The following is a 13709-nucleotide window of genomic DNA, read 5'->3' as shown; positions in this document are numbered from 1 at the left end:
GCCAAATAAACGGGTCCTTCCTTGGTGGGCACCTGCCTCCAGGTGGGCGCTCTGCAGCGCCGGCTCCAGCGGGCACAGGTGGGCCAGTGGGGACCCAAAACGCACGTCACACCGGCTAGAGATGGGGCAAGGGCCCCCTCACACACCCAGAGATGTGTCTCAGCACCCAGGGTGAGGCCACCACCGTCCATAGCCCCACCTCGCCCCAGCAGGGCACAGCACCCCACAAGTGCTGCAGGAATACGGGGGGGGGACCAGCTGTTCCTGGTCTGCAAATATCCTCCTATTAAAATAATAATAATAATAATTTCTAAGGCAGGCATGCATGAGGCTGATATTAAACTTAGTGGCTGCCTTTGCTGTTTGGGAGTGAGGAGAAGAGACAGGCAGTATAAATTGCATGGCTGCAAAAGGACTTAAAAAAACCCATCTCTCATTTTGATTGATATTAGCTTCACAAATTAAGCTTTAGATTTATCTAAAAATAAATTTGCTTCCGCACGCTCCGCATTCTGGATGACAAGTGCTTTTCTCTTCCCTTTGTTGGGTTTGTCACCGCTGGCAGGGCGGCATGGGGTGGGGGGGCGGCGGGAGGGGACTTTGCCCAAGCACCCCCAGCCCGCCAGCCCCCTGGGTGCCCCCCACCTCTGCGGCCATGCCTGAAGGCAGAGAGTTCAATAGCTCACGGATTTGCAGAGCAGGCTGTGAAAGGGCCAAAGGCAAGCCCCGCAGGCCCGAAGGTGGCAGAGGAATCCTGTGCCGGGATGTCACTGTCGTGGCCACAGTGTCCCCCTCCCCACCGAGCCATCGCAGTGTCCGGTGTGATGGCACAGGGTGCTGGGGCACGGCCGTGTCTGCCCATCCTGACTGCTTTAAACCCCGCTCACGCACAGGCCCTTGGCTTCGGGACATTAGAATTTCCATGGGGATGGGGGGAAAAATTAGTTTATTTCCAATTACACTGGAAAATCCCGTCTCCAGCACCATAGCTGGGGGCAGCCGCCGTGCAGAGCCTGTCTCCGGCACACCAGGCAGCCGAGCCCCATGTTGGGGGTCCCCCAGCCTGTACCCCCAGTGTCTGGTGGGGGCTGGGCGAAGGCAAAGTTTATCATTTTCAAATAACAGGCGGCGTGAAAGTGGGAGCCGGCTCAGCTCCTCATTCGATTATGCAGCGAGGCGAGAGCTGAAACCTCAGCCTCTCCTAAGTAGTGATAATGAAACTTATTCATTCCCTCACCCTGGGGAAATACTTAAACCACAATATGAGAGATATATGTAAATCACATTTAAACGGAGACAGTGCAGTTAAAGCTAACGACGAGTAATCAAGTTTGAAGATGAAGTGTCCCCTTTTCTGCTATACCATTTGCTTAGTGAGCTGGGCTGCCTCCAGGGTCCCTGCCACCATGTCACTGTGCCACCACGCCATCGTGCCACTGGTGCACACCCACATTGGTCCTTCAGACCTACATGATGTCCAGTTGAAAAAGGGAACTACGTCGTTGCAGGCGGCTGTGAGGCGAGGTGAGCAAAAAAAAGGAGTACCACCATTAAAGAGATGATGGGATGGGATGGGATGGGATGGGATGGGATGGGATGGGATGGGATGGGACGGGATGGGACGGGATGGGGAGCATCCTGCTGAGTCAGTGCTGCCCATCCTGCTGCCCATACTACTGAGACCTCAACCTGTACCTGCTGGGAAGCCCCCAGGTCCCAAACTTCAGCCCCACTCCCTGCCCGAAAGCAGAGCAGCCAGGCAGGAGTGGGTCAACGGGCTCATCCCGTGGATCCGCATCCCACAGGCTGGTCCCCAGCCGAGGACAGGGCGAGGACCGCAGAGGGACACCGGGACGGATGCCCAGCTCGGCTGCAGACCCTCTGTTTGCCCCCGCTCCGTCTCCCCCCAGCCCAGGGCTGCCCAGCCCCACAGCCTGCCCGGCCGGGTGTGGGGCAGGAGACCGGCAGGGCCCGGCCCCGGGCTCCCCCCCCCGTGCCTACCGGGACCGGGGCCGGCATCGCACGGTGTGTGCTGCCCTCCCGTGGAACAGCGGCCGCGGCGGGATGCAGCCCCGCATCCCTGGCCGTGCACCGCAGCCGTGTACGGCATCTGTACCCTGCAGCCGTGCACTATAGCCGTGCACCGCAGCCATGTACTGCACCTTTACACTGCAGCCACGCACTATAGCCATGCACTATAGCCGTGTACTGCACCTTTACACTGCAGCCACGCACTATAGCCGTGCACTATAGCCGTGTACTGCACCTTTACACTGCAGCCACGCACTATAGCCGTGCACTATAGCCGTGTACTGCACCTTTACACTGCAGCCACGCACTATAGCCGTGCACTATAGCCGTGTACTGCACCTTTACACTGCAGCCATGCACTATAGCTGTGCACTGCAGCCATGCACCATAGCCACGTACTGCACCTGCACGCTGCAGCCATGCATCACAGCCATGCACTATAGCCGTGCACCATAGCTGTGCACCGCAGCCATGCACCACAGCCGTGCACTGTACCTCTACACCGCAGCCAGGCACCATAGCTGTGCACTATAGCCCTGTACTGCATCTCTACACTGCAGCCATGCACCGTAGCTGTGCACTATAGATGTGCACTGCACCTGTACACTGCAGCCATCCACCATAGCCATGCACCTCAGCCGTGCACTGCATCTGTGCACTGCAGCCGTGCACCACAGCTGTGCACCGCAAGCCCTGCACCAGTTGTGTACCAGAGCCATGTACCGCACCTATACACCACAGCCGTGCACCACAGCCGTGCACTATAGCTATGTGCCATAGTCATGCACCATCACCATGCACCACAGCCGGGCACCGCAACCATCTAGCAGAGCCGTGCACTGCAGCCATGCACCGTACCAGTGTATCACAGCCCTGCACCACTGGCCATCCACCGGAGGAGTGTGGGGGTGCCAGGGCCGGGATCTCCTGGGCAGAGCAGCCAAGGCTGCGAGGGCAACGCTGGGTGCTGCAGCCAGCCACGACCCCCACCCGCTGCTCGGCACAGCCCTGCCTGTCTCCGCAGGCACAGGGTGCTCTGCTGCACGTCCCGTGGGATTCTGCCTGCTCTGCAGCGTCACGGTGCCCTGCCAGGCTGACAGCACAGGGTCCCACGGGAGGGTCCGTCTGAGGAGGAGCGTGAGCTCAGGGTGTTGGGTGGCCACCCGCTGCCAGCATGGCACGGCACGGCACGGCACGGCACGGCACAGGGAGCAGCCGGCTCCTGCCTCCCTCCCGGAGACCTGCCTGCAGCGATGCCCTCCCAGCCGGAGTCAGCCGATGCCAGGAGGAGGCGGCGGTGGCAGGTCAGTCTTTATTACTAAATAAATAGTCGTATAAATCTTGTGCAAAAACGTGTGGCAAAAAAAACATTGGCCTTGATGGGCAGAGGGGGCCCACGGCAGAGGTTCCCGGCGCGGCACAGCCGACGGCCCCGGCACGGCAAAGCGAAGCGGTGGCACTGGAGCAAACCTGTGCAAGCCGGAGACCCCCAGCACCTCCTGTCCAGGCTGGACACCCACTGGGACAGCGGCTGCCAGAGGGATGGAGGCTGCATAAATCCCTGAGGAGCAGACAAGCACCATCCAACCTAGTCCGTGATTCTGCTGGCCGTGCCCTGGCCGTGCCGGGGCTGTGCCGGGGGCCGGGGCAGAGTCCATCGGCTGCTGTGCTAAAGCGCGGAGTTCGAGGCTTGGCCGTGCCGCCGCTCCCGTGCCTCCGCCGTCCCCACGGTCCCCAGCGGCACCACCACCTCCTCCGGCTGGCAGCTCTTGTTTAGCTCCACCACGCGCGGCACCACCGTCGACCAGCGATCTACGGAGACAGTGGGAGTTTGTCAGAGCCGGGAGCCTGGGGCTGCTCCCCCCTTGCCAGTCAGCTCCACGCCACCCGGCCCCCAAATGCTCCTGGGGTTCATCAGGGGCTGCAAGCAGCGTCCCGAGGGATGTTCCCAGCCCACCTCTGTGCTCACCTCCCCACAGCCCCCAGAGGATGCTCCGAGCCCGCACTCACCTCTCCGCAGCCGGCCCACGGTGTGGGAGAAGCCGTAGTACTGGTACGTATCGCTCTTGCCTGGGTCCTCGCTGATGATGCCCAGATTCTGGTTCCAGTGAGACCAGTTCACCTCGTCCACCCTGTGGGGAAGGTCAGACCCTGAGGAGCTGCATGGAGAGGCTGGGAGCCAAGACGGCAGCTCCTGCATCCCTGTGCCATCCCACCACCGGCAATGCCACCTGGCTCCAGGTCAGTACAAACTACCCAGCAAATGAACGCACGATGCCAGCACCCCAAAATGCTGCTCACTGTGGTGGGAGAGGCTCCACTGCTCCTGGTCCCCAGCTCCCCAGGGCACCTGCCTTTACCTGAAGCACCAGCGGCGGTCGGGTGTCCCATCGGTGCCCTTCCCCACAGTGACCATCTCCCCCGAGCGAAAGGCTCTCCGCAGGAACACAGGGAAGGAACGCTCGATATCCAGGATGGTGGTGGCCCACTGCCGGGGACACCAGGGACCCCTCAGCCACTTGGGGATGGAGGCATGGGGGGGTCCCTCGCCCAGGTGGTGCTGCTTGGGGTGGTACCTGTAGCTTCCAGATGTGCTTGCTCTCCTTGGAGACTTGGCCCACGGTCTCACCCATGAGAGCAATAAGCATGTTGAGGAGGAGGACGAAGGTGAGGATGATGTAGGTGACGAGGAGGATGATGAAGACTCCAGGGTACTTGGCGCTTTCGAGCATCTCCAGGTCGCCCATGCCAATGGTGAGCTTGAAGAGGTCAAGCAGGAAGGTGCTGAAGGTCTGGCTGTCCCGGCAGGAGGGGTAGGTTGGCACCGTGCAGTTGGACTGCTCCTCACCACAGGACTCACTGCTGGGACACGGGTTGAGGAGGGACACCAGAGCTGGGGGAGAGGGGACAGGGACGGTGAGTCTGCAGGGGCAGTGGCAAGGATGGGGTCCACAAAAGGTCCACATGTGGCTCCATGCCAGCAAAGCCCCTCTCCACCAGAGGAGGAGGCAGGTGGGATGGAGTGGGGGCTCCGCAGTCCCCTGCCTGGCCCTGCCGTGCCACAGGGCTCCTCCTTCCCCCAAACCCCGCCTCGTCAGCCAGGTGCCTACCTGATGCATAGCCAATCATGAAGAGCAAGTAGACCAGGAGGAAGCGGAAAAGGTCTTTGAAGAGGATCTGCAAGTGATGGAGAGGGCGGTGAGATGAGCTGGACCACAGTGCCCAGCCATGTGCAGGGGCACCATCTCCGAGCCATGCTGCAGGGATGGTGGGGCTGAGAGCAGGGCATTGGTGAGCCACAAGAAACCCTAAAGAAAGCATGGAGAACCCTCCTTTTGGGCCACATATCCACAGTGGGCTCAGCCCAGCTGGAGAAGGAAAAGATCCTCCAACCCCACCAGACCTTCTGGATCATGATGCTGTAGGTCCCTGTCAGCTTGAGCCCCCGGGTGAAGTACAGCGCGTTCATCCAGCCCAGGACCAGCGCGAAGACCATGACAGCCAGGTATGCCTCAATGCCACCCAGGTACAGCCCCGCCGTGACAATCACCAGCACCGAGTAGATGAAGCTGGAGGAGAGCTGGTGTCAGAGCCCACAACGACAGCCACCACCAGCAACCAGCCCTTTCAAGCCCGGGGGTGCTGTGGCTTGGGGTGGCCCCAGGGGTTCCCCACGTACTAGAGCAGCTGGAAGGAGCCGTCTATGAAGAAGGAGTTTATGCCTGGACACTTCTTCATGAACAGATCTTTGATCTGGGGAAGAGAGGGAGAGGTTGAGAGAGGTCAGAGGACCATGGCAGGGTCCTGGTGTCCAGGGGATATTGCAGCAGGAGCTGATGCCTTAGGACACGAGGCTGTCACCCTCAAGTCTCTCCTTGCATGGAGACCACAAGGGCTCAGCTGTCCCACTGGAGGACCCCCTGCCTCACCACACTGACGTTTGTGAAGAAGAAGAGGATGCCGGTGAGAAGGGTGATGATCTCCCCAGCCAGGCGCAGGTAGTCGACGGTAGTGGTGTATGGGTAGGGGGGCTGCGGGGAAAGAACAGAGCTGAGCTGCTCCACCATCCCAGGGATGCTTGGGGCAGAGACCCAACAAACCCCCCTGCCAGGAGCTGCTGGCCCATGGGGCTGTGGCATGGTGCCACGGGACTCACAGTGCCTTCCATGGGGCGGTAGTAGGCGACAAGGGTGAAGATGACCATGGCGCAGAGGTAGGAAACCACACTGATGTAGAAGGAGACGGCCCCGAACTTGCGCCACTTGTCACGCAGCAGCTCGTTGATGGGCTCCACGGCCAACATCTCATGGCGGTTCTGGTGGGACACGAGTATCGTCAGCGGGGAGCTGGCCCTGTGGACCCCCCAGACCCGCCTGACCCACGCACACCTCAATCTTGCTGTTGTAGACGAGGATCTCCAGCACGGACACCTCCTCCCCACAGGTGTCCAGCGAGGAGAGGTCATAGAGGGAGGAGTAGACGGGGCCGTACGCCCAGTCCTTGAACTTCCGCGAGAGGTGCCGGGCGTCCTCGTCCGTAATCTCCCGACGGATGATGTGCTGGAAGATCTGCCAGAGGGAGGACCACTCACCACGGGCCAACCTGTTCCCAGTCCCCGCCTCCTCCCACCCCACCCCAGGTACATCCTCTCCTGCCGCTGCACACCCCAACCCACCCCCTGTACCCTTGGGCTGCTCCTGGGATGCAGGGACACTGTCGCAGTGGGCAGCCCCCCAGGATACTGCAGCTTCTGCATTTTTAACATCCCCCACCCCCACCGCTGGAGGATGAAGGCAAGTGAGGGGAAAGGATGGGATGAGCCAAAGACCTGGGGTTAATTAGGGAAAGGTTAATTAGCCAGGTTGACAGACTGCATGCCAGGTTTCCAGCATCATCTGCAGAGGGAAGCCGTGCTGCTCGCTGCTGGCAGGGACATGCACTGAGTGTGACAGTGCTCAGCCGAGAGCTGACAAGGGCTCAGCCCTTGCAGCCGGGGACAGCAGGGTCCCAGCTCGGGGTGTGTGGGGGTCACCGTACCCCGATCTTGCCGGTCTTGGCAGCCATCATGAGTGGGGAGAGGCCGTCGTTGTTGAGCAGCGCCTCCAGGTTGGTGTCGGGGAAGAGCTTAGCGCACTTGACGAGGAGCAGGTCGTACATCTTGGTGACGAACTTGGTGTTCTCGCGGGTGTTGTCGGCGATGGCGACCAGGGCGTGCAGCACGGTGTTGCCCCGGGAATCCTGGCGCCGCAGGTCCGCCTGCTTGTGCCCGTTCTCCGTCAGGTAGTGCACGATGTGGGGCTGGTTGGTGCAGGCGGCCAGCGAGAGGGGCAGCTCGCCTGCGGGGACAGCACGTCGTCGGGGCGCCCATCACCCTCGCCCCACCACGGGGCCATCCCCGGGGCTCACCCGGTCCCCCCGGGTGACCCACCGGCTCCCTGCCCGCTCACCGAAGTAGAAGTAGCCACCCTCGTCCTTGGGCTGGAAGAAGCGGCCGCGGGCCTGGGCGTGCACGTCCGCTCCCTTCTCCACCAGCAGCTCCACGTAGTGCTTGCAGCGGCGCTCGATGGCGATGTGCAGAGCTGTCTGACCTGCGACAGCGGTGCCTGTCAGCCCCCACCTCATCCCATGACTTCCCCCGGGCCCCTAACCCCCCTGCCCCAAGTCCCCCTGCCTCCCCAGGGTCCTCGATGCTCTGGTCCCCAAGCCCTCCAGCATCCTCCATCCTCCCCAGGGTCCTCGATGCTCTGGTCCCCAAGTCCTCCAGCATCCTCCATCCTCCCCAGGGTCCTCGATGCTCTGGTCCCCAAGTCCTCCAGCATCCTCCATCCTCCCCAGGGTCCTCGATGCCCTGGTCCCCAAGTCCTCCAGCATCCTCCATCCTCCCCAGGGTCCTTGATGCTCTGGTCCCCAAGCCCTCCAGCATCCTCCATCCTCCCCAGGGTCCTCGATGCTCTGGTCCCCAAGCCCTCCAGCATCCTCCATCCTCCCCAGGGTCCTCGATGCTCTGGTCCCCAAGCCCTCCAGCATCTCCCATCCTCCCCAGGGTCCTCGATGCTCTGGTCCCCAAGCCCTCCAGCATCTCCCATCCTCCCCAGGGTCCCTGCTGCTCCGGTCCCTGAACATCCCCAGGATCCTCCATGCCCAGGCAGGGCCAGCGGTGGCCCCAAGCCCCCCTACCTCGGTAGTAGACATCCCTGAAGGGCGAGTTGATGAACTCCCGCATGTTGCCCGTCTTCTCGGCGATGTCCAGGAGGAGGGGGATGGTGTCATTCCTGCCCCCGCTCAGGTTGAGCAGCGCCTTGGGCAGGCAGGTCTTCCCTGTGGAGGGCTCTGGGAGCAGAGGGTGTTAAGGGGGGGCTGGGGCGAACCCCCCAGGCTATGGGGGTGCCCAGCCCCACAACCCTGCACTCCCCGGCCAAATCCCCAGCTCATCCCAGGCAGTGCACGCCACAGCCCCTTGTGCCAGGGCTGTGCATCACCATCCCCGTGGGGACACGGGGACCACCGGTGGTCCAGCACAGCCCCAGTACCGTGGGAGCGCAGCCCCAGGTGCTCACCTCGAAACTCCTCATCTGTGAGGCGCTTCTTGTGGGTGAGGAGGAAGGAGAGGAGCCCATCCAGGCCGGCCGGGGACCCCCGGGAGACGATGTCAAAGAGGATGGGTCTGTTGAAGACCTTGAGGACGGGGGGCGGGTTGGGAGCCGGCCCCTTCGTGCCCGGTGCCTGCTTCCTGTGGGAAAAGCAGCAGTGCTGGATGGAGACCAGAGCCGCTGCCGCGGTTTCCCACTAGTGCAATGAGCTCGAGGTGACTCAGCTGCATGGGGGGGGGCCCCCCCAGCCGGGGTCACCCACGGGGCCGGGGCAGCCTCCCCACCCACAGCAGCCCATTGCTCCCAGTATGAACGACAGGGGCTGGTGGGTGCCTTGCCAGCTCCCATCTGGGGACTGCAGCATTTTGGGCCCCCAGCTGTGACCCCCAGCTGTGCCATGCCGTGGGTTCGGCCACGCTCCATTGCCGCGGGTGAAGCCAGACCGGTTGGAGCAGTTGGCGGCAGCGGGACGGGCTGGGGACAACCGGCCGGCTCCGGGAAATAGGGGGAGGAGGGACAGTGGCTGCCCCAGCCAGGGATCTCCGGGGCTGGGGGCACGTGGGGCACACCAGCCCCCTCCACCCACCCACATCCCTGCCCACCCAGGGGACCGAGCTCCCCCCGGGGCACGGGGATGCCCCGCTGCCCCGAGCCAGGCTGTGCCCCCGGGGTGGGGACAGTGGCTGGGGGCCACGGCAGCCGCCCCAGGTGCCCGGCACAGAGGGGCATTGTGTGCCCTGCGGCGGGTTGGCCCCCCCCCGGCTCTGGTTTCCTGGCGCAGGAGGGTGGAGGCCCTCCTGAAAAGCCCTTTCATGCCGGGGAGCCAGACGTCCGCACCGGCCAGGGGAGCGGCTGGGCGCACAGAGCCTCTTTCACGGCACGGCAAGGGGGAAGGGGAGCCATGCTCCCGGCCCCACGGCACCGTGGGGCTGCAGACCCACACCAGAACACAGCACGGCATGGCACAGCCCAGTACCGCCACTGGGACTGGCTGGGAGCTGGCCCATGTGCGTGCTCCCCCCTGCCCAAAGCACCCCAAAGTGCCACTCCAGGAGCCACGGGGGGGTCTTGTCCCTGTCCCCAGCTGCCTGGCACCCCCATGCCCATGGTGCTGCATCCAGTGGGGTGTCACAGAATCAGAATCACAGAATCACATGGGGTTGGAAGGGACCTCTGGAGATCATCTAGTTGACCCCCCCTGCCAGTGGTGTCCCCCACCCCATCACTCCCCCCAGCACCGGGGTGCACGGGCATCCCCGTACTCACTCTGCGACCCTCCTGCGCCAGCGCTTGTTCTCGCTGGGGTGGTGGCGGTAGGTGCCGTAGTCGAAGAGAGAGTCCATGGGGGCTTTCTTGGGCCCGGGGACCACGGCCGACTCGTAGATGGTGGACTCCAACAGCTCCATGGGCTTTGGGGGACCTTTCCGGAAGGCGCCGTGGAATTTCATGCGGAGGTTTTGCTTGCCATCCCCAGCACCGGGGGGGCCCCGGGCTGCCTCGGCAGGGGACGGGGTGTCCTCGCTCTCAAACAGGTTGGCCAGTGAGGAGAGTGGGAAGGAGTCGTTCTGGAGGGACCCGTCATCCCCAGGGCCCTCCCCGGCATCGCCGCGAGTGGGGTCTTCAGCATCTGCCATGATCCCTGGCCGGAGGGAGGGGTACGAGCAGCCTGGGGGGCTGCAAACCCCAGCTCCTTCCACGAGAGCAGGAGACCTGGCAGAGGAAAACCCAGCGTCATCTCCAAATAACCCTTGTCCCTCCCCGTCCTCTCCCACGGGGCACACAGGAGCAGGTCCCTCTCCGTCCCCAGCAGCAGTTGGGACCAGTGGGACCCCCCCCACAGCCCAGGGTCTCCTGGCCTGCCCTGACTCTCCTTGCCGCCCACCTACCCGGCCACAGGGACCCCTCACGTCTGCAGAGGCCCCACCGGCTGCAGCGCTGCCGGCTTCAAAGCGCAGCCGTAAGGGGTGAGGGCGAGCCCGGCCCCGCTGCGGTCAGCCTGGGTGCAGCCCAGGACAGGGCACAGAGCAGACCCTGTGCGCTCCGATCTGCCGCCCAAGGAAAGAAAACATTCCTGGGATACACCCTGCGCCCGGGGAAGCACCCGGAGGCAGAGGGGAGTTGTCACCGCAGCGGGGCTGGGAGCAGGACCGGGGCTGGTCCCCGATGCTCCATCGCTCCTGCAGCCCCGGGGGGGCTCGGTGTGACCTGGTCCTGGGTGCCCACCGTGCTGGCAGTGCCACGCTGGGCACGGGGAGGGGGCCAGACATGGGACAGGGGAGCTACAGCCTGAGGGAAGGCAGGAGCAGCGGTTAGGACAAGAAATTACGGGTTTAGGTTGCCCAGAGGGAGACGGGACTGCAGGAGAGCCACGCTACCAGCACGGAGAGCAAAGCACCGCACCGTGCCCCCGGCATCACCGTGCCCTGCCAACAGGTCTCTCCGGGACCCACAGGGGCACGAACAGGGAAGGCAGACATGTCAGTGACCCTGGGTTGTCCCCCAGCCCCTCTTGCCACAAAAACATTCCCGTGAAACACATCAGCGTTAAGGCTCAGCCCAGCTCCTGCCTCTGGGGAGCTCAGCCCTCCCTGCAGATCCCGGGACAGAAAAAGCAGCCGGGAAACGTATCATTTTCTGCTGGGCTGGAGCTCTGTACAACAAGCCATAATGGCAGGCTGGGCCCTCCCGGGACAGGCAGGGATCTCCGCTGGATAACGTGCTTCTAATTAGGCAGCGTGTCCCACAGCCGCCCATGGCAGCCCCACGGTGGGAGCACACGATGCTCCCACAGACACGGGGGATGAGGGCTGCCAACAGCCCCCAAATCCTGCAGCAGCAAGGGGGGGGAGCTCAGGCAGCGGTGTCCTCCTCCCCACCACCCTGCGGGACACCCAGCGGGGACGGTGTAGCCCTGGGGAGACGTGGGGCAAGCCGCAGAGCCGACACCGTTTCTCCTCCTTGCTGACTTCCCTGCCATCGCCCTCTCTGCAAGAAATTCCACAAGCACCTGCCAAAGCCCGCAGGTCCCACACCCTGACCCCGGGCAAACACGGGCCCTCGCATGGCCGATTTGTCCTTGGACAACAGAGGGGATCGCCAAACACACCAACCCCGCGGGCCATGCATGGGGACCGTGGGGACGGAGCACCTAACTCCTCAGCTGTGCTGGGAATCCCAGCCCCGGGACAAGCGTAGCTTCAGGGAAAAGTCCAAACTCATCATGAGCTGTCACATGCGGTCGGAGCCCAGGGCAGAGCCTGGCACAGGACAATGTTCCCCATAGGAAGCGGCTGGGGACTCAGCCGGGGGACTCGGCTGGGTGGCAGGCAGCCCTGGGGACGCTCCCGAGGCTGGAGCCTGGGAAGATGTGGGGCAGAAGTGAGGGGACAAGTGGAAAGGGCAGGTGGGGCTGGGACCAGCACCGGGGCAGGAAGCTCGCATCGGAAACGCCAGGCTCGCTGGCCGGTGCCGTCAGCCCGGGTGCTCCCGACGGGCGCAGCCGCTGCCAGGAAAGGTGTTGTCAATGGGGTTTTATTTGGCTTGTTAGTTATTTGAGTTTTTTATTTTTCAGACTTCCTCACCTCATGGAATAAATGATTCAAGGCGCAGCTCCCCGCGTGCTGAGGCTCGCCCGCACGGCCCCGGCTCCAGCGTCCAACACAAACTCTCCCGCCCGCTCCCCCACATGCGCTCCCTCCTCTCCCCAGCTTTCCACCAAGTTACCTCCCAGCCAGACCCAGTAACCCCAGTTAGTCCCCCAGCTCCAGCCCATCACAGGGGCACAGATGCCGGCACCGACACCGGGACATGCCCTGGGTGGGCATCAGGGAGGATGCCCCTATTAGGGGGTGGTGCAGACTTCGCCACGTGAAAGTGTTCCTCAAACTAAAGCATGAAGGGCTCCAGCTAGGAGTGAATCACTGAAACCACATCGTGTTCACGTTCAGCCCTGGTGGAAATGCTCATCCGGAGCGAAGCAGCCACCTCCCAAAGTAAACCACACCACCGGGGCCACGCTCACCTGGGTGAGGGCCATGAACTTGGCACGGTCCAACAGATGAACTTCAAAGCTGTTGGTAACCCCTTCCCAAAGGGAATGCACCCAGCACCTCACCCTTGCAGTGGTGAGCCCCCGGATTGACCAGACAGGCTAGGACCCCTGGTGGTGCCATGGGGAGGGCCATGGGGCTGCACATCCTGCAGTCCTGTCCTCATCCCGGGGGCTCCATCCTGCCCTGGTCCCTGTGTCCTGTCCCAGGGGCTCCATCCTGGCCCGGAGGCTCCATCCTATCCCGGTCCCCATGTCCTGCCCCGGCGGCTCCATCCTGCCCCGGAGGCTCCATCCTATCCAGGTCCTCGTGTCCTGCCCTGGCGGCTCAGTCTTGCTCCAGGGGCTCCATCCTACCCGAGTCCCCGTGTCCTGTCCCAGCGGCTCAGTCCTGCTCCAGGGGCTCCATCCTATCCTAGTCCCTGTGTCCTGCCCCGAGGATTCCATCCTGCCCTGGTCCCTGTGTCCTGCCCCGGTCCCTGTGTCCTGCCCCGGGGACCCCATCCTGCCCCGGGGGCTCCATCCTACCCTGGTCCCTGTGTCCTGCCCCGGGGGCTCCATCCCGCCCCGTTGTCCGTGTCCCGCCCCGGTCACCCAGCGGTTCCGCCGCCTCCCCCCGTTTTTGCGGGACCCCGCAGCCCCCCCCGCTCCCGGTCCCTACCGCCACACGTCCCCCGAAGGTTCCCGCAGGCTCCGGCGCCTCCAAGTCGCCGCGGGGCCCGTCCCGGAGAACGGCCCCTCCCCGGCCCGGCTCCGGGGGCGGGCGGCACCGGGACCCGCCTGCGGGAGCGGCCCCCGCCCCCGCCCGCCCCCTCCGGCCCCCGGGCACCGGCACGGCCCGAAACACCCTCCAAAAACAAGCCTCAAAATACCCTTCCTGAAACACACACCCCCACACATACCCCCCCCGCCAGGAACAGCCCCAAAACACCCTCCCCCGGAACAGACCCCAGAAACACCCTCCCTGAAACAGCCCCCACCAGGAACAGCCCCGAAACAGCCTCCCTGGGAGCAGTCCCCCAAAACACCCTCCCCAAAAC

The 13709-nt window shown here is 63.6% G+C and overlaps 1 protein-coding gene across 1 annotated transcript; it reads right to left on the bottom strand.

Moving 5' to 3' along the window:
- Positions 1-3700: 3700 nt before the first annotated feature.
- Positions 3701-10255, bottom strand: TRPV4 (transient receptor potential cation channel subfamily V member 4). The gene is made up of 15 exons (XM_074159441.1): positions 9888-10255; positions 8589-8761; positions 8209-8361; positions 7479-7619; positions 7069-7367; positions 6420-6599; positions 6188-6346; positions 5970-6062; positions 5711-5784; positions 5435-5600; positions 5142-5208; positions 4608-4924; positions 4392-4519; positions 4042-4163; positions 3701-3843 (listed from the first exon to the last, which is right to left on the bottom strand). Exons 1-15 carry the CDS (start codon positions 10253-10255, stop codon positions 3701-3703), a joined length of 2583 nt encoding a protein of 860 aa, XP_074015542.1.
- Positions 10256-13709: the final 3454 nt, after the last annotated feature.

Source organism: Numenius arquata, chromosome 16 (assembly GCF_964106895.1).
Source record: "Numenius arquata chromosome 16, bNumArq3.hap1.1, whole genome shotgun sequence".
NCBI classification, from domain to species: Eukaryota; Metazoa; Chordata; class Aves; order Charadriiformes; family Scolopacidae; genus Numenius; species Numenius arquata.
The sequence above is the reverse complement of the archived record's forward strand: the minus strand, read 5'-3'. Positions and strand labels throughout refer to the sequence as shown.

Bases quoted from the DNA above. Each gene is read 5' to 3' on its own strand.
- TRPV4 (XM_074159441.1), bottom strand. From the start codon at position 10,255: ATGGCAGATGCTGAAGACCCCACTCGCGGCGATGCCGGGGAGGGCCCT. The intron at 8,762-9,887 runs GTGAGTACGGGG...CTTTTCCCACAG, and splicing joins TGGCGCAGGAGGGTCGCAGA to GAAGCAGGCACCGGGCACGA. The intron at 6,600-7,068 runs GTACGGTGACCC...TCCCTCTGGCAG, and splicing joins CCAAGACCGGCAAGATCGGG to ATCTTCCAGCACATCATCCG.